Below are 18,486 nucleotides of genomic sequence, written 5' to 3' on the forward strand. Positions count from 1 at the left end.
AAACTTAAATATATAGCCTTTATAAGGCTGTCCATACCAGGACTAGTTTTAAATATAACTAGCGGGTTGGTTGGGGTCACTACAAACCTGACACTCCCAGTAGTACCACAATTTAAAAATACTAATGTATAAATAAGTTAAGTATATATATATATATATTTTTTTTTTTTTTTAAATTCCACAAATCTTCATAGTTCTATGATTTTCATCTTGATTTTCCTGCAAAGAGAAATTACCAGTCAACTGAACAATTACCATGAGAAATATGATTTTATGCAAATTTTAGTTTTTCATTTATTGCTAAATGAATGTATAAAATTCATTGTTTTCCAAACATTATTTTGCCACTCATAAGTCAAATAAATAAATAATTGGTTTAGCAGAATGTAAGTAATTAAATTCATTTGTAATTAATTATTAATGTATTTTGGCTACTGATGAAGGAAAATTATGGGCTTTTAATTTAATTTAATTTAATGTTGCCTAAATTCTAAGTTAAAACAGAGTGCTATTTCAAACACCATGAATTTTCTCCCTCAATAACCAGGTGTCTACCTGCATATTTACCATGCTTTGCTACTCTCATATCACTGATATCACTTGGCACAATATGACCAATCAAAACTGATACCTCATATTGACTGTGTGGAGAAATGTTTTAGCAAGAGTAGCATTTAAATTTGTGTCATTTCATTTAGTGATCTCCAATGGAGCAAGTGAGGATATGACTTTCCTATATTTGAGAAAGTGTTGAGCATTTTTAATGCTATTAAAAAATATAACTGATAGTGAGTGCTAAAAATTTCAAAATAATTAGTCAATTTTTTCAAGGTATGAATGGCAAGTGCATGATTTGATTTTTCAGGAGATAACTGCTGTTCTCAGGGAATGTAAAGGGGGGGGAGAGGGAGATCAGCCCAAGCATGTAGCATCTTATGAAGTGTACACTGGTACAATTTTGTCATATCTAGTTATCAAACTAGCAGCAACATTCGCTGTTCAGTTGCACAACTTAAGAAAAGGCCAAGTGTGTGATGCCATGAAGGTAACAGTCACGAATGCTAAGTATGGTAAATCCTTTTCAAAATGACAGTTTAAGATACTTACATATCAAAGGTTGCAGATATTCTGGTTATATAAAAAAAAAGCTTATAAACTGGGTGAAGTTATAAATGCATTGATTTGTGTAGGGTACCATCAGTTCAGTCAGCGCCCAGCTGATGTTGAAGATGAATTCCTTGATTTGCCACATTTGTGTGTGTTCACTGGCTGAGATGTATCATTATAAAATATAGGGTTTTTATTTGTCAGATCCAATGTGAAGCTGATGATTTGGCATTTCTAGCTGACATGACATGTCATCTGAATCTCTTCAGCAAGCTTATTCAATGCCACACTGCTGAATCATGTATTTGCATACAGCTATAAGTGTTTTCGAAACAAAACTGTTGCTTTGGGAATAGCTGCACTTGCTTTCCATCTTTGAGTGAATTGTACAAGGAGTGTTCAGAAGAAAATTCTATTTTAATAAATTTCTGGGAATTATTCACAATGTTCAAACAGAATCTAGGAATGATTTTGAATTTTTCTGAACCTAAAGAAGAAATTAAGTTATTCAGCTCTCCATTTAATGTGAATGCACACATTGTTGAAGCCACATTACATCAAAGAGCTGGGCATATTCTTGCAATGTATATGCCATATCCAAAAATTTCATTACTCCATACAAAATGTCCTCCCCACCTTTTCTTACTACTGAATACATCATGAATAGTCAAACTAATAGAACAAACTTATCTGCAATAAGATCTAAACCTCCTAAACACTTCCTTGTTTATTTCACAAATATATGTGGTCTCAGTTCCAATCTCAATGATGTGCATTTCCACTTACAGTCTGCCAAACTCCATGTACACTTTCTGACAGAATCCCAACTTGGTTGATTCAACCACTGCTCCCCTCAGTTATCCTGCTCATTTACTGTATGATTCCTGTTGCTTCAAAGGTGGTACTTGTGCATATGTCCACTCTGATATTCCCTGTCAGAGACTCAGTAATTTGGAATCTCCTCTTTCTCTAGTTCAACTTTCCTAAAAGTGAGGTAATTTTCCTTGGTGATTTTAATGTTCACAACTGCAGCTGGCTTTAGTTCTCTAGTCATACAGATCCAGCTGGTCATGCTGCTGAAGTTTTTGCAATTATTAATGACCTCGCACAGATTGTTCATTTACCTACCAGAATAGACAATTCTAACCACACATTCAACATGCTTGATCATTTTCTCACAAACTATTCTAAGTACATTGTCAAGGTAAGTTGTCCTCTACGCACCTCAGAACACAACTTGGCGGTGGTCTCTTCTCCAATGGAGAAGCTTTCACTCATGGCCATTCTCAACCTCATGTTGCTTAGCATTGCAAGAATGCAAAATGGGATTATCTGAAAGATTTTCTTTTCTTTGGTCGGATTACTTTTTTAAATCTCCTGATGTAAAAGTTTGCTCAAATCATGCCAGTAAAATTATTCTCGCAGAGTTGAAATCATTTATTCCACACTCCACCTTAAAATCTCATCCTTTATCCAAATCTTGGTTTTCCAATAAATGTGCTAAAGTTGTTCAAGATAAGAATGTTTCATATCGTAATTGGCTTGTATCCAAATCTCCAGGTTCATTTTTTGCCTAAACCAAAGCTCACAAGAACTGTGAAGCAACATTTATTAATCAGTTCAAACTATATTTTGAACAGGCTAAGAGTAGAAAACTTGCTTCTTGTCCAAATGATAGTTGAGCATTCTGGTCTCTTGCCAAAACTATTGGTCACAACTTCTGCCCATCCCTATTCCCACCTCTGTCAAAACCAGATGGTTCTGCTGCTGCTTCAGCCAAAGATAAAGCTGACCTGCTGTCATCCTACTTATTTTTTTTCTAACTCGTGTATTGATGATCTTGGTGATTACCATTCCCAGTACATCCCATTCGACACATCCTGTGGTGTTCTGTCGAAAGGATTTAAGAAAAATTTTGAATAGTCTTGATGCCAGAAAGCATCAGGTCCAGATGGTATTTCTCCACTTGTTCTCAAAATCTGTGCTCCTGAGCTTACTCCTGTTCTGTGTCACTTTTTTCACTATCTTATTGAACAGATGTTTTCTCTTTTGCTTGAAAATTTGCTCATATCCAACCAATTCCTTAAAAGGGTGGCAAATCCCTCCCATCCAATTATCGTCCCATTGCAATTACTTCTACTCTTTCCAAATTAATAGAGAAATCAATTAACAAACAATTCAAATTATCCATAAACCTTCCATCTGATCAATGATCACCAGTATGAATTCTGTCAGTGTTGATCTACTGGTGATATACTGGCTTATATTATCCATCTATGGACAAATTCAATGGAATAGGTTGGTGAAACACAAGCTGTTGCACTTGACATTTCAAAGGGGTTTTGATTGTGTTTGGCATAAAGATCTTCTAAATAAGCTTCCATCTTATGGTTTTCCACTGTTTTTCGAATTGGAGTATTCAGTTTTCTCTCTGACCACTCACTACGAGTGATTGTAAATGGGCTCTCTGTCTTCTAACTTCTCCAGTAATGAAGGTGTTCCCCGAGGTTCTGTTTTTTTCCCACTCTTTTCCTTTTGTATATTAATGACCTTCTTCCATTAAAATTGCAAATCCACCCTATCATAGAATATTGTTCCCACATTTGGGGTGGTGCCACTAAAACTTCTTTCAGGCTTCTAAATTTCATTCAAAAGAGGGCAGTTAGGTTAATTGTGACAACCTGAAGGGTCTTTGAGGTTGTCACAAATCTCCATGCACAAGTACATGGTGGGTGACCACCCAGGTGTGAACCAATGCAAGCAGGAGTCGAGGTGTGGCACCCACACCACATGGAGGAATGCCGCCCCTCTATGTTACCAGGCAGTACTAGGTGGTAGATGACTCTCATCAACCGGTGCAATACCACCACTTTGCTTATTGGAGGCTTGAAGTGGTGGAACCCATGTTTAGTCCCTAGAGGTAAGTTCTGGTCAACCCTTCCCTATCTCTTCCATCATGCAGTATGATTAATGTCTTTTGAAGTTATGATGAACATCGTGGCGAGAACCAATATTCCTTATATTTCGAGGATACAGCTCTAAAACGGTGTTCGCAGGCCAGCCGCTAGTTAGTACACTGGACCGAACCTATTGGTAACTCTCTAGGAGGCTTCCGGATCAGATAGTGTATAATCTTGCTACCTCTACTCTGCCAGATAGTGACTGGAGGGAGTCCGAGTAGTGTGTATGCGGGGAGCATTGTCGAGGCCACGTTATGTCAAGGATCTGGGTATACTCTTACCATGCGTACGCCATATCCAAAAATTTCATTACTTCATGCAGCATGTCCCACCTACTTTTTCTTACTATTCAATACACCATGAATTGTCAAACTAATAGAGCAAGCTTATCTGCGAAAAGATCTAAACCTCGCAAGTACTTCCTAATTCATTTCACAAATATACGTGGTCTCAATTCTAATCTCAACAATGTCCATTTCCACTTGCAGTTTACCAAACCCCATGTACTTTTTCTGACAGAATCTCAGTTATCGGTTGATTCAACTACTGCTCATCTCAGATGCCCAAATTATTCGCTGTATGATTCCTTTCGCCCCAAAGGTGGTAGTTGTGCATATGTCCATTCTGATATTCCCTGTCAGAGATGTGGCAATTTGGAATCTCCTTTCTTTGATCTTCTCTGGCTTAAAATATCTCTACCTCATTGTGTCAAATTCATCTGTTGTCTCTACCATTCTCCCAACTCCACTAATCACTTGGAGCTCTTTGGCTTCCTCTCTTTGCAACTTGACTTTCTCCAGTCTAACTTTCCTAACAGTGAGGTAATTTTCCTTATTGATTTTAATGTTCACAACTCCAGCTGGCTTCCGTTTTCTAGTCACACCGACCCAGCTAGTTGAGATTCTGAGGCTTTTGCAATTACTAATGACCTTGCACAGATTGTTCATTTACCTATAAGAATACCAGACAATCCTAATCACACAGCCAACATGCTTGATCTTTTTCCTCACAAACAACCCTTCTAAGTATACGGTCGAAGTGAGAGGTCCTTTAGGCACTTCAGATCACAACTTGGTGATTGTCTCTTCTCCAATGGAGCCTTTATCTCATGGCTATTCCCAACCTCGTGTTGTTTGGCATTACAAGAATGCAAAATGGGATGACCTGCAAGATTTCTTTTCTTCTTTTCCTTGGTCGGATTACTGTTTCAAAACTTCTGATGTCAACGTTTGCTCAGATCGTGTCAGTGAAATTATTCTTGCAGGAATGGAATCCTTTATCCCACACTCCACTTTAAAATCTCGTCCTTTATCTAAACCTTGGTTTTCCAATAAATGAGCTAAGGCTGTTCAAGAGAAGAATGTTACCGGGGCTTCCCTCGTAAGACTTATGGCCAGTCCGCCTCTGTCGATAGAGAAAAAATATGAAATTGTGAAACGCTTTGAGCGAAATGAGAGACCATGTGATATTGCACGTGCTACAGACCTAAATGAGGCAACGCCGAGAATTACAAAGAATGCAGAGAAAATAAAAACAACTTTGATAGCAGGAACAACTCAAAGTGTAATTAAAATCCATTAGATTAAGACACAAAGAATTGGAAGAGATGGAACGGCTGTCATCTGTTTGTATAGAAATCAAACAAAAAACTTTGCTTACGATAAAAGCAAAAGCATTAGCAATATTTTATTAAGTAATAGTCGTAATAAAATACTTACGTATTACTTAAAATACTTAAGTAATTAAAATGCTTATGTATTACGTATAATAATAAATAATTGTAATAAAATACGTAAGTATTTTATAACGATTATTTATTGTGTTTGGTAATGTTTTGGTTACAAATGTGTGTTCAATCTTGGGTGGTCGGCACATAACCCTATTTTTCCCATAGGGCCTGTTGTTTATATTGCACGATTTTGCATTGCACGAGGGTTTCTAGGAACACAACTATCGTGCTATACGAGGATTGACTGTACTTAGTATCGGTAAGGGTATCAAATCCATGTGTTACAAGTTGCAGCTCTGCTGAAAGAGAAGTTTTTTAGCCATATTTAGCCGCTTTATTGACCTATTGTTATATTTTTTTCTTTCAGCCTGGTCTGTACTTGTTAACAGGAGAGACTGCTTCTACAGGGATGGGATACACTTAAATAGAAAAGGTGCAAGAATATTTGCTGATGCTACTGAGGCAGTGTTAGGTGGGTAGGAAAACAGCTAGATTGGGGGGATACAAGGACTAATAGATTAACAGTAGCCACTGGCAGAGGTGAAAGTGATTCTTGCACTGAATGCACTGAATTATTGGAATGAGTAGCAGCCTGGAAAACAAGATGCAGGATATTTCAGAGACTGCTGGGAGTCATTGCGGCACAAGTAACCACATGGGTTGTGTTAGGGTAGCTAAGAATAGGAACAGGTGCATGTATACTTGCGTGTACACTAATGCTAGGAGTTTGGTAAATAAATTTGATGAATTTGAGGTATTTCTCACAACATCAAAGGCAGATATTTTTGGGATATCAGAGACGTGGTGTTACACAGATTTAAGGAATGCAGAACTGGAATTTCGGGAGTACAATGTGTACAGAAAGGATAGACAGGATAGGAAGGGAGGAGGGGTTATGCTATTAGTTAAGAAACACATAAAATCCAAGGAAGTGAAGCCAGTGGTTGCTGGAAAGTGCAGTGTCGAGTCAGTTTGCTGTGACATAAGCATTGGGAGATCAAAATTGAGAGTAGGAGTCTGCTATAGGCCTAATGACTGATGAGTATAATAAGAAACTGTACAGGGAAATAGAGTGGGCCAGTAAATCAGAGAGTCTTATAATGTGGGATTTTAATTTCCCAGTTATTGACTGGAATTCGTGGGTTGGTCACTCACACACTAGCAAGCCCTTTGTGGATTTATTGGATGATTGTTTTCTACATCAGCATGTTCAGGAGGCAAGTAGAGGGAGTAATACTCTTGATCTGATTATCAGTAGTGATTCTTCATTAACAATCTGCAGATAAAGGAATTACTAGGTGGCAGTGATCACAGTGTGCTAAAGTGGGATTTACTCAAAGAGGTAACTACCATCAGGGGTAAAGGGAAGGGTTTTTGCTTTTGTAAAGGCAACTATGATGGTCTGAGACAGTATTTAAATTCTGTACAGTGGGACCAACTGATGATGTTACCAACAGCAAATTCAAAATGGGAAGCATTCAAAGAACTTATCTTGGAAGTTACTAGGCTTTACATACCAACTAAGAAATATTGTTCAAGGTTTAAGCCTAAATGGATGTCAGATGAACTAATGAGACATATGGCAGAGAAGAAAATTGCATGAGATACATATAAATTAATGGGTGACATGGAAGTCTATGATAGATATAAGCTGGTCTGTAACCAAGTCACAATGGAGATTAGGCAGGCAAAGGCAGATTATGAGAAACTCTTGGCAAAGGATGCAAAGAAAAACAGAAAAGCGTTCTTTACCTATGTAAACTCTAGAAGGAAAGGGATGAATCAGATTGGTCCACTGGATATTGATGGTTCAACAGTTGAGGATCCTGCTCAGGTGGCTAACAAACTAAACAAATATTTTGCACCTACATTCACACATGAGGAGTTATTCAGGAAGTGGTATGCCAGAGGTAAGGTAAACTCTGGCAGTGAGCTAGATGATTTTGTAATAACTGAGAGGAAAGTGGAGGATAAATTGTTGAAGATAAACATAAAAAAGGCACCTGGGGTGGATGGGATCTATCCAGTTATATTAAAGGAGGCAGCAAAGGAAGTAAGCAAATCCTTAGCCATAATTATGAGAGTTTCTTTGGACTCGGGGGAGGTACCCATAGACTGGAGAGGTGCAAATGTGACCCCAATTCACAAAGGAGGATTGAAGGCTGACACAAGTAATTATAGACCTGTGAGTTTAACTTCTGTTCCAGGAAAATTAATGGATGCACTGGTTAAAGAAGCACTGCAGGATCATCTAGAAAAGACTTCAGTTATAGCATGGACACAGGATGGTTTTGTTAAGGGAAAGTCTTGCCTTTCCAATTTGATTGGATACTATGATGCAGTCACAAAAGAACTGGATGTAGGGAATAACTTTGATATTATATATTTGGATCTTAGAAAGGCTTTTGATACTGTTGCAAATGGAAGACTGCTGCACAAATTGGAGCAGTGTCGCATTGAAGGGAAATTGCTGCTAGAGATAAAGGGATGGTTGAGGGGAAAAGACAAAAAATGGTAATCAATGGACACTGCTCATCGAGGACTAATGTTATTAGTGGAGTTCCTCAGGGTTCTGTGTTGGGTCCATTGTTGTTTTCTGTATTTATAAATGATATTGATGATGGTATATCAAGCTTAATGTCCAAGTTTGCAGACAATACAAAGGTTGGCAGGGTTGTCAAGGACACTACTGACACTATGCTGCTGCAACAGGATCTGGAAAGGTTGAGCAGATGGGCTGAGAGGTGGCAAATGAAGTTTAACATTGACAAATGTAAAGTACTACATATGGGAAACAGTAACCCTAGAGCAGCATATCAACACTTTGTTACTACACTGTCAGTGGTAGAGAATGAAAAGGACCTGGGGTAATTGTGCAGGCAGATATGAAGTTCTCTGAGCAGTGCAGATGGGCTGCAAGAGTAGCTCATGGTGTCTTTTAAATGATATACAGGAATTTTTCTAGCCGAGATAAGGAGGTGATTATTCCCTTGTATAAGGCAATGGTAAGGCCACACCTTGAGTACTGTATACAAGTCTGAAGGCCTCATTTCAAGAATAATGTAGAGCTGCTGGAACGAGTACAGAGAAGGGCAACAAGATTAGTGAATGGAACAAAGGGTTGCTCTTATGAAGAAAGGCTTAAGTTTTGCAAATTACAGTGTCTGGAGACTAGGCACCGGCGAGGTGATCTGATAGAGGAGTACAAAGCCTTGAATCATTTGCCGATGGGATTCTTCCTCTTGCTCAGAATAATCACCTGAGGGGGCATAAATTCAAATTGAGGAAAGACAGATGTAGGATAGATGTGTGAAAATTTGCCTTTAGCCAGCGGGTAGTTGGTTGGCGGAACAGACTTCCATCCCTAAATAAATTTAAGTTTACATCCTAAATAAATTTAAGGCTCAGCTGGACAGGTATTTCGAATGAAAGGAGGGGTGAAATGGGAGTGTTTTTTTTTTTGGCTGATGCTTCATAAGCTTGCTTTCTTGCATCATATGCCTCTACTAATGCTAATGCTTTCGATCGTGTTTGGCTTGAAGGTCTTCTAAACAAGCTTTATCTTATGGTTTGCCAACTGTTTTTAATAATTGGTTATTCAGTTTTCTCTCTGATCGCTCATTGAGGGTGATGGTAGATGGCTCTCTGTCTTCTAACTTCTCCACTAATGCCGGTGTCCCCCAAGGTTCAGTTCTTTCCCCCACTCTTTTCCTCTTGTATATTAATGACCTTGTTCCACTGACTGGAAATCCTATCCATAGTTTTGCTGATGATAGCACATTGAATTCTACTTTCCATTTTGAGAAACCTTCCACTGCTCAATCAGCTTCAACTTCTCGAAAATCTGCTACCAATTCCTTAAATGCCGATCTTCAGGTAATTCTCCAGTGGGGCAAAGACAATGTAGTTGATTTCAACCCTTCTGAAACTCAGTCTTGTCTTTTATCTCGCAAAAAGGATTCTTCTGCTCCTATGCTTATCTTTAGTGACACTCCGATTTCTAGGCAAAATGATATCTCTCTTTTGGGGATTACCCTGACTTCTAATCTCTCTCTTGGCACAAGCACATTACAAATATTGCTTCCTCTGCATCTAAAAAACTTGGTTTTCTCTTTCGCTTCCGCCATTACTTTTCTTCCAAACAGCTGCTCACTCTGTATAAATCGAAAATCTGCCGTGGCATGGAATATTGTTCCCACATCTGGGGTGGTGCTCCCAAAACCTCTCTCAGGCTTCTTGATTCCATTCAGAAGAGAGCAGTTAGGTTAATTAATGATTCATCTCTAACAGAGTCTCTCCACTCGCTGTCTCATAGACGTACTGTTTCTGCTGCATGCCTCTTCTACAGATACTTCCATAGGCAATGTTCTTCTGAATTGGCTTCTATAATTCCCGCTCTCTCTTTCAACCCGTGCCGCCACCAGCGAACATCCATTTTCTGTTCAACTTCAAACTCACAGAACCAACTTTTCATCTTCCTCGTTTATTGATTCAACTGCCGTTTTCTGGAACAACCTTCCTTCATGTGTATTTCCTGAAAATTACAGTCTATAGAAGTTCAAGTCCAATGTCAACAAATATCTTCTTTCGTCTTCTCAACCTCCAACCCAAGTATGGTACTAAGTACTATAGGTTCTAATACTTCTCATTTTGGGGTTTACATAAAAAAAAAAAAAAAAAAAATTAATGCCTCATCTCTGACAAATTCTCTCCACTGTCTGTCTGTCTGTCTCGTAGACATTCTGTTTCTGTTGCATGCCATTTCTATAGGTCCTCCATGGGCACTGTTCTTCTGAATTGGCTTCTATAATTCCCTCTCTCTCTCTCTCTCTCTCTCTCTCTCTCTCTCTCTCTCTCTCTCTCTCTCTCTCTCTCTCTCTTCTGAAACAGTCTGAACATGTGCCACAACCAATCAGCATCCTTTTATTGTCCAACTTCAAACTCACAAAACCAACTTTTCTTTATCCTCATACATTCCTTCAACTTCCCTCGATATATATTTCCTGAAAATTACAATCTACAGAAATTCAAGTCTAATGTCAATAAGTATCTTCTTTCATCTTCTCAACCTCTTCAACCCATGCATGCTACTAAGTACTATAGGTTCTAATAATAGTGCTTGAGGTTTCATTAAAAAAAAAACTCAGAGCGCCCAGAAAAATGCAAACTGAAGTGCTTAAGCTGCAATGTGATCATTAACTGAAGAAGTAATTTAATGCTCCTGTTCTCGACTTCTATAAACTCCTAAGGTTTGTTTTCTGCATTTTCTTTGCCATGCATAATTGATACAAGTTTATTTGCATCAACAAATGTACATTTATGAATGGGCCTTCTCCATAATGAAACTAAACAAAGATCAGCTAGGAAGTATAATGACTATTGTTCATATATGAGACATGTTGAATGGTATCTTTGAGACTTGAAGAACCAGATATTTCAAAGTGATGCAATCAGAGCATGTCTCCATAATAATATAATGGTGTCTGTACTTGTCGCTCATTTAGAGAGGCCTGCATTTGAGTTCTGTCATATTTCTATATCTTAAGCAATTTCTAAAGATCTCTTCAATTGGGTCTGCAGTTAGTTGATCTCGTGCGGGGAGTAGAGAGAACTACAGTATCTGGTAGTAAATGTAATGTGAAATCTGGAGGTTTCACATTACATTTACAGATACTGTAGTTCTGAACATATCACAATGAAGTGTATACTGCATATTGATTTATTATAGTTCCATCTGTATATGTATAAAATGCAAATGGTTCAACGATTGCTTGTTTGTGATTTGGATACATGCTTCAATTTCTGCAATCCATTCCTACAGAAGTTGAACAATGATCCAGACAATCAATTGTTTAATCAAGATTGATAAGGCTCACTTTTATGTGAATGGGTATGTAAATAAACAAAATTTGGATACTGGGTGGCCAAAAATTCATATCACCTTCATGGACAATGAAGGTGATATGAATTTTTGCATCCAGTAACCACTTTACAGCCAAAAAGGTACTGTCTAGTGAAAGGTGTCTGCTTTCAGCATCACCAATCTATACCTTTATGAAAATGCTAATGTCACAGTAATTTCAACCCCATATGTAAACATGCTGCAAGAATTTGAAAGAGAGGATCTTCACCAAAAAGGAGTGATATTCGTTCATTTTTGAAGAATGCTGAAAGCAAGTTTGGCAGCACAATATCACCTACTGATGCAGATCCAAAACCATCTACAGACTCTCCTGATCCTGTCCCAGCTACATCAGCAGATCCTGACTATCCTCATGCGATGTCTACCCAGTAAACTCTCTACCTACTGCAACAGTTTTGAGTGTGTTTTTTTGTAAGTTACTGTATTCAAAAAGCTGTTTCTATAATAAAACTCAGTTTCTTTAGTAAAATTTGTCTATATGTTTGTCTTAATTTTCTAAGTAGTGGGCTTAGTATAATAGTCAAGTAATTTTTTAATACTAACTCTCAAGCAACCAGAAACTACAGTTATCCGGCATCTACCAATCCCCATGGGTGCCGGTTAACTGGGAGTTTACTGTATAAGGGATTTTGTAGATGCAAAATATAAAGGATTTTGTAATAACTGAGACAAAAGTGGAAGAGAAATTGTCAAAGTTAAATATAAGAAAAGCACCTGAGGTGGATGGGATCATCCAATTAATGGAGGCAGCAAATGAGGTAAGAACACCCTTAGCCATAATTATAAGAGCATCCCAGGATTCAGAAAAAGTCTCTGCAGACCGGCGATGTGCAAAGGTATCCCTAATTCACAAAGGGGAAACAAAGAGTGATATGAGTAATTACATACCAGTTAGCTTAACTTCCGTACCAGGGAAAGTAATGGCGTATTTGGCTAAAGAAGTAATGCCGTATTTGGCTAAAGAAGTAATGCTGAACCATCTAGACAGAAGTGCAGTTATACTTCAGTCACAGCATGGGTTTGCCAAGTGGTGATCTTGTCTGAGAAATTTGATTAGATACCATGATGTGGTAACAAAGGAACTGGATGCAAAAAATAATTCTAATATCATATACTTGGATTTCAAGGGTTTTTGATACTGTTGAACATAAAAGTGTGCTTTACAAATTGGAGCAGTGTGGCATTAAGGGGAAGTTACTCCTATGGGAAAAGGGATGGTTGCATGGGTGAAGAGAGAGAAAGAGAAAGAGAGAGAGAGAGAGAGAGAGAGAGAGAGAGTCAGTTGTTATTAATTGACATTGTTCATTGTGAATAATGTTATCAGTGAAGTCTCCTAGGAGTCCAATGATAACATTAGCCTACAGTGTTGATGCTGGGGCCCATTGTTGCTTTCTGCATTTATTAATGATATTGATGAAGGTATTTCAGGCTTAATGTTTAAGTTTGCATTTGATATGAAGGTTGGCAGGGTGGTTAATGATAGTAATGAAGTATGCTACTGCAACAAGATATAGAAAAATTAGGCAGTATGGCTGAGAAATGGCAATTGCATTTGAACATTGACAAATGCAAAGTACTGCATATGGACAGCAGTAATCCCAGATTGACATATTGTGTGGTACTACTCAGGTTAGTGTAAAATGAAAGACCTGGGGGTAATTTTGCAGTCAGATATGAAGCTCTCCGACCTGTGTAGACAAGCTGCCAGGACAGCACTTGGGATTTTGTCTATGACATACAGGAATTTTGCTAGCAGGGATAAAGGAAGTGATTATTCCATTGTATAAGACAATTGTCAAGACACATCTTGAGTGCTGCATACAAACGTGGATGCCTCATTTTATGATAAATGTAGAGCTGCTGTAATGGGTGCAGCAGAGAAGGGGCAACAAGATTGGTGAATAAAACAAAGGAGGTGCTCCTACCAAGAAAGGCTTCAGTTCTGAAAATTGCAGCATCTGGAGACCAGGCACCTACAAGATGATCTGATCGATGTGTTTAAGGCTCTGAATGGACTGAGCAAGCTCAATGCTGATGGGATTCTTCTTCTTACTCAGACTGCACACGAGGGGGCACAAATTCAAGCTGAAAAAGGATGTTTACAGAACAGATGTGCAGAATTTTGTCAGCAGCTAATTGGGTGGTTGATTGCTGGAACTAACTTCTGTTTGATGTTGTGGAAGTGGATAGTCTGAAAGTAAGAACTAGACAAACTACTGGAAGGAATGAATAGATGGAATGGGAATGTTTTTTTTTTTTTTTTTGGCTGATGCTGTATAAGCTTGCTTTCTGGCATCATTTGCCACTACTAATACTAATACTATTGTTCCCGCATCTGGGATGGAACAATATTCCCCCAAAACTTTTCTCAAGCTCTTAGACTCTATTCCAAAGACAGCAGTCAGGTTAATTAATAATGACTTGTTTTTCATACAGTTTCTCTATTTTCTGTCTCAAAGATATTCATTTCCTATCACATGCCTTTTTTATAGATAATTCCATATGTACTGTTATTCAGAACTCTTGTCTCTAATTCTGCTGCTCTTTTCCAAACAAGCCCAAACACTTGCGCTTGTTTGGAAAAGACCTGTTAGCATTCATTCAATGTCCAATTTTTTTTGAGTTTGATATTCTCTCTCTTCTTCTTTCTCATTTATCCCATCTACTTCTGTTTTCTGGAACTCCCTTCATATATACTCCCAAATATTATAATCTACAGAAATTTGAGTCTAATATCAAAAAAAGTTCCTTCTATCACCTCAACTTCTTTTAACCTATGCATGATATTAAATACCATAGATTCTAATGCCTTTTGTAGTTAGGGTTTTCACTAAAAAAAAAATCAGTTTTAGATAGATGTCTCCTATCTCTGTCTCTAAAAACTTCATGAGTGAATGCAGAAGAGAAAATATCTAAAGGTTTGTCAACAACCTGTGCAGGACCATCAAGTTATTCCATTCATATCAATTGAACCAAAGTTATTCAATTAACCAAAGAAAAGCATTCCTGTTTGCTTTTCTTTGCAAACCCAGCCAAAGACTTTTCATGATCTGCCTTGGCATGCCCTTGAGTAACTTGATTAAAGACTAATTTCTATGTTCTAGAATCCCCTGATAATTTATAATCATTCAGTGTATTTTCATATTTCCAAATAAACTCATCGGTTCATCTGATATCTGTATTCTTGAACAATATCACTTAGCTGATATAATAAACAAAGTAGCCTCTATATTATCTCTAAATCGATAAAAATGATAATCCTGATAGATTGAAAGCCATTTTTGTATTGGGTCAATGAGCTTTGAGATGTAATTATGTCTCAATGAATATACACTGTAAAACAGTGTTTCACCTGGTGTTGCACAGAAAACTAACATTCAGCAAAATGCTACACCAAAAACGAGCACTTGCCTACATTTTGAAAGAAAGTATATTCTATACATCTAGACCACAAACAAATTTTTGTGATGTAACTAAATTGAATTGTTTTTTCCTACTCATGAACACAAAATATTTTCTGGACTGAAAGTGTATGGATGAAATAAAGTTTATACAGAATTGGTTTTACATCAATATGGAGCATGATATACAGTACAAGCTCAGTAATTTGTCACCAGTGGGACTTTCATGATTGTGAATTAATCAAAATGAATTAAAAGGAGTAGAAAGTTATACTGTATAAATCAATGGAAGGGTGGGGAGGTACTTTGGGAGAAAGATGAAATAAGCAGTGTAATAACATAAGTTGGTGAAGAATTATTAATCTATAATTCTTCACCATCTACAGCATTCTTACAGCTTCTTACTCACTCCAAAATCAATAAAAGTTTGAAAAATATTGAAGAAGAACATGCTTCAATGACAATTATTATAGGGAATGAAAACATGGTTATATCATTATTAAATTAAACTTAGGAAACACTTCAACCACAAAATAAATACAACAAATTAATTAATGATTTAACAGGGTTATAGGTAAGGCAAGTGCTATTCTTCTATGAATCTAACCAATCAGCTATAATAATAAAACAACTATATTATACTATTTGTTCATTTTTATTTTATTTTAGGAGTGTTTAGGTTCACAGGAGCAGAATGGCACCTTGCCTTACATGTAATTAATTTGCTGTATTTATTTCATGGTTCAAGTGTTTCCTAAGTCTACTTTAATGCTTTAGTAGTCATTACAGATGCAGTTACTAAGTAAAAAAAGATAATAATAAAAAGAAAATATTGACATTGATCTCTAATATTAAGCTCAGTTTCTTTATATGTTATCATAGTAATTTTAATTAATCTTCATTACAGCAAATGTGTCACCTGAAATTATAATGATACATTCTAAATTCCTTAAAAGGGTATAAAGTGTTTGCACTAAAATCAGTGATGCGGCAAACATTTTATTTAATAATAATAATAATAATAATAATACTGCAGTGCTAACAGAAATCAAATTTCTTAATATAAAATGACTGAAGTTGAATTAAATAAAAATTGAATTAAATTGAAAATTTGAATGTTAGTGATTTTTTTTCCTCTCCCATCAAGTACTGGCGTCTCCGTAGCTAGGTGGGCAGGAGCAGCAGTGCGTAGCACACGCTTCTTGATTAGACCGGGGATCCAGCCTGTGACCACCAAATATGGAGGATGCAGAAAGGTCAGATAATGACCACTGTATATCTCCAGAGCAATATGGCTTTAGTTGCTAATGCTCCTAAAAAACCAAAATAACAACAACAACAAGTACAGAATTAGTTACACTGAATTATCAAAGAATTAAACAGATAATTACCTGAATCAACATCAGCAGATTAGCATCAGGTACAGAGGTTTTGAACTTAAGTGCTTGAACAAGTTCGAAGACCACTGTACGTGATAAAATTAATTTGTCACGTTCCTGAAAGACAAAAATTTTTTGAATTTTTAAAAGGTAAAAGAAATAAATCAAATGTACGACAATAATCTACTGGTATTGTTGCTTATTTTAGGACTTAAAAATGAATATAATTTACTAATAAAATAAAAGAAATTACACATACTGCATTCAACGTCAGGAAAATTTCCCCACCTAGAAGAGTTAATAGAACTGCCTGAAAATTGCATGGCACATTGTGATGACATGCAAATATGGAAAGCGTAAGTACTACCAGCTGAAAAGCACACTCATACTCTTCTTCTGGAATTGATGTTCAACACACACACACGCACGCACGCACACACGCACGCACGTGCGTGCGTGCATGTGTGTATGTCTGCGAGGGGCAAAGGTTGATGATGTTGTAGGGCAGATATCATCCTTTAAGGGTACAAAGGGTGATATTGTTGCATACGTTGGCACTAATGATATTAAGAGTAGGAGACTGGCAGAATTACTTAACAAGTCCAAGACAATGCTGAAAAAAAGTCGCGAGTTAGGGGTGAATGTGAAAGTGTCTGCAATTCTGCCCAGACACGATAGGAGGGAGTATATATGATGAAAACCCTGTTGATCAAATTGGCCCTGGAGAGATTGTGCAAGGCTCAAGGAATAGAATTTTTCTCAGCCTGGTCTGTACTTGTTAACAGGAGAGACTGCTTTTATGGGGATGGGATACACTTAAATAGAAAGGGTGCAAGAATATTTGCTGATGCTATCGAGGCAGAGTTAGGTGGTTCGGAAAAGTGCTAGCTTGGGGGGGATACACAGACTAATAGATTAACAGATGTACTTGTTAACAGGAGAGACTGCTTCTATAAGGATGGGATACACTTAAATAGAAAGGGTGCAAGAATATTTGCTGATGCTATCAAGGCAGAGTTAGGTGGGTGGGAAAAGTGCTAGCTTGGGGGGGATACACAGACTAATAGATTAACAGTAGCCGCTGGCAGAGGCAAAAGTGATTCTTGCATTACTTCTATTGAAATGCAATTGAGCAGCAGCCTGGAAAGCAAGGCAATGGGAATTTCCAGGACTGCTGGGAGTCATGGTGGAACAAGTAAATACATGGGCTGTGTTAGGGTAACTAAGAGTAGCAACAGGTGCATGTATACTTGCATGTACACCAATGCTAGGAGTATAGTTAATAAATTCAATGAACTTGAAGTGCTAGTCAAGACATCAAAGGCAGATATTGTTGGGATATCAGAGACACGATGTCACACAGACATGTGAAGAACTGGAATTTGGGGAGTACAATGTGTACAGAAAGGATAGACAGGACAGGAAGGGAGGAGGGATTATGCTGTTAGTGAAGAAACATAAAATCTAAGGAAGTGCATTCAGTTGATGTGGGTGGACAATGCAATATTGAGTCTGTTTGGTGTGACATAAGCACTGGGAAAGAAAAAAATGAGAGTAGGTGTGTGTGTTATAGGCATAATGAATCTGATGAGTATAATGAGCAATTGTGCAGAGAAATAGAGTGGGCCATTAAATTAGCGTGTCTTATAATGGGGGATTTTAATTTCCCGGATATTGACTGCAATTTTTGATCACTCACAAACTAGCAAGGCTTTTGTGGATTTATTGGATGATTGTTTTCTACAGAAGCATGTTTGGGAGACAACTAGAGGGATTGATCTGATTATCAGTAGTTTGGTTTGGTTTGGTTTTATTGGCGCATTAGCATCTAAGGCTATAATGCGCGATTATCAGTAGTGATTCTTCATGCATCAAGAATCTGCAGATAAAGGAACCACTAGGTGGCAGTGATCACAGTGTGCTGAAGTGGAATTTACTCAAAGAGTTAACTACCATCAAGGGTAAAGGAAGGGTTTTTGCTTTCATA

General features: G+C 37.5%; 1 protein-coding gene across 1 annotated transcript in view; it reads right to left on the bottom strand.

Annotated features, from left to right (window-relative positions):
* The window catches only part of unc79 (UNC-79 domain-containing protein), a 1,082,710-nt gene that overhangs the window by 219,596 nt on the left and 844,628 nt on the right, over positions 1-18,486 (bottom strand). Inside the window, exon 44 of the mRNA XM_090389680.1 lies at positions 16,512-16,616. Within this exon, the coding sequence (XP_090245806.1) occupies positions 16,512-16,616 (105 nt within the window). The remainder of the gene's footprint in view (positions 1-16,511; positions 16,617-18,486) is intronic.

This window comes from Mastigoproctus giganteus, chromosome 2 (assembly GCF_048544385.1).
Source record: "Mastigoproctus giganteus isolate SK-2022 chromosome 2, ASM4854438v1, whole genome shotgun sequence".
NCBI lineage: Eukaryota > Metazoa > Arthropoda > Arachnida > Uropygi > Thelyphonidae > Mastigoproctus > Mastigoproctus giganteus.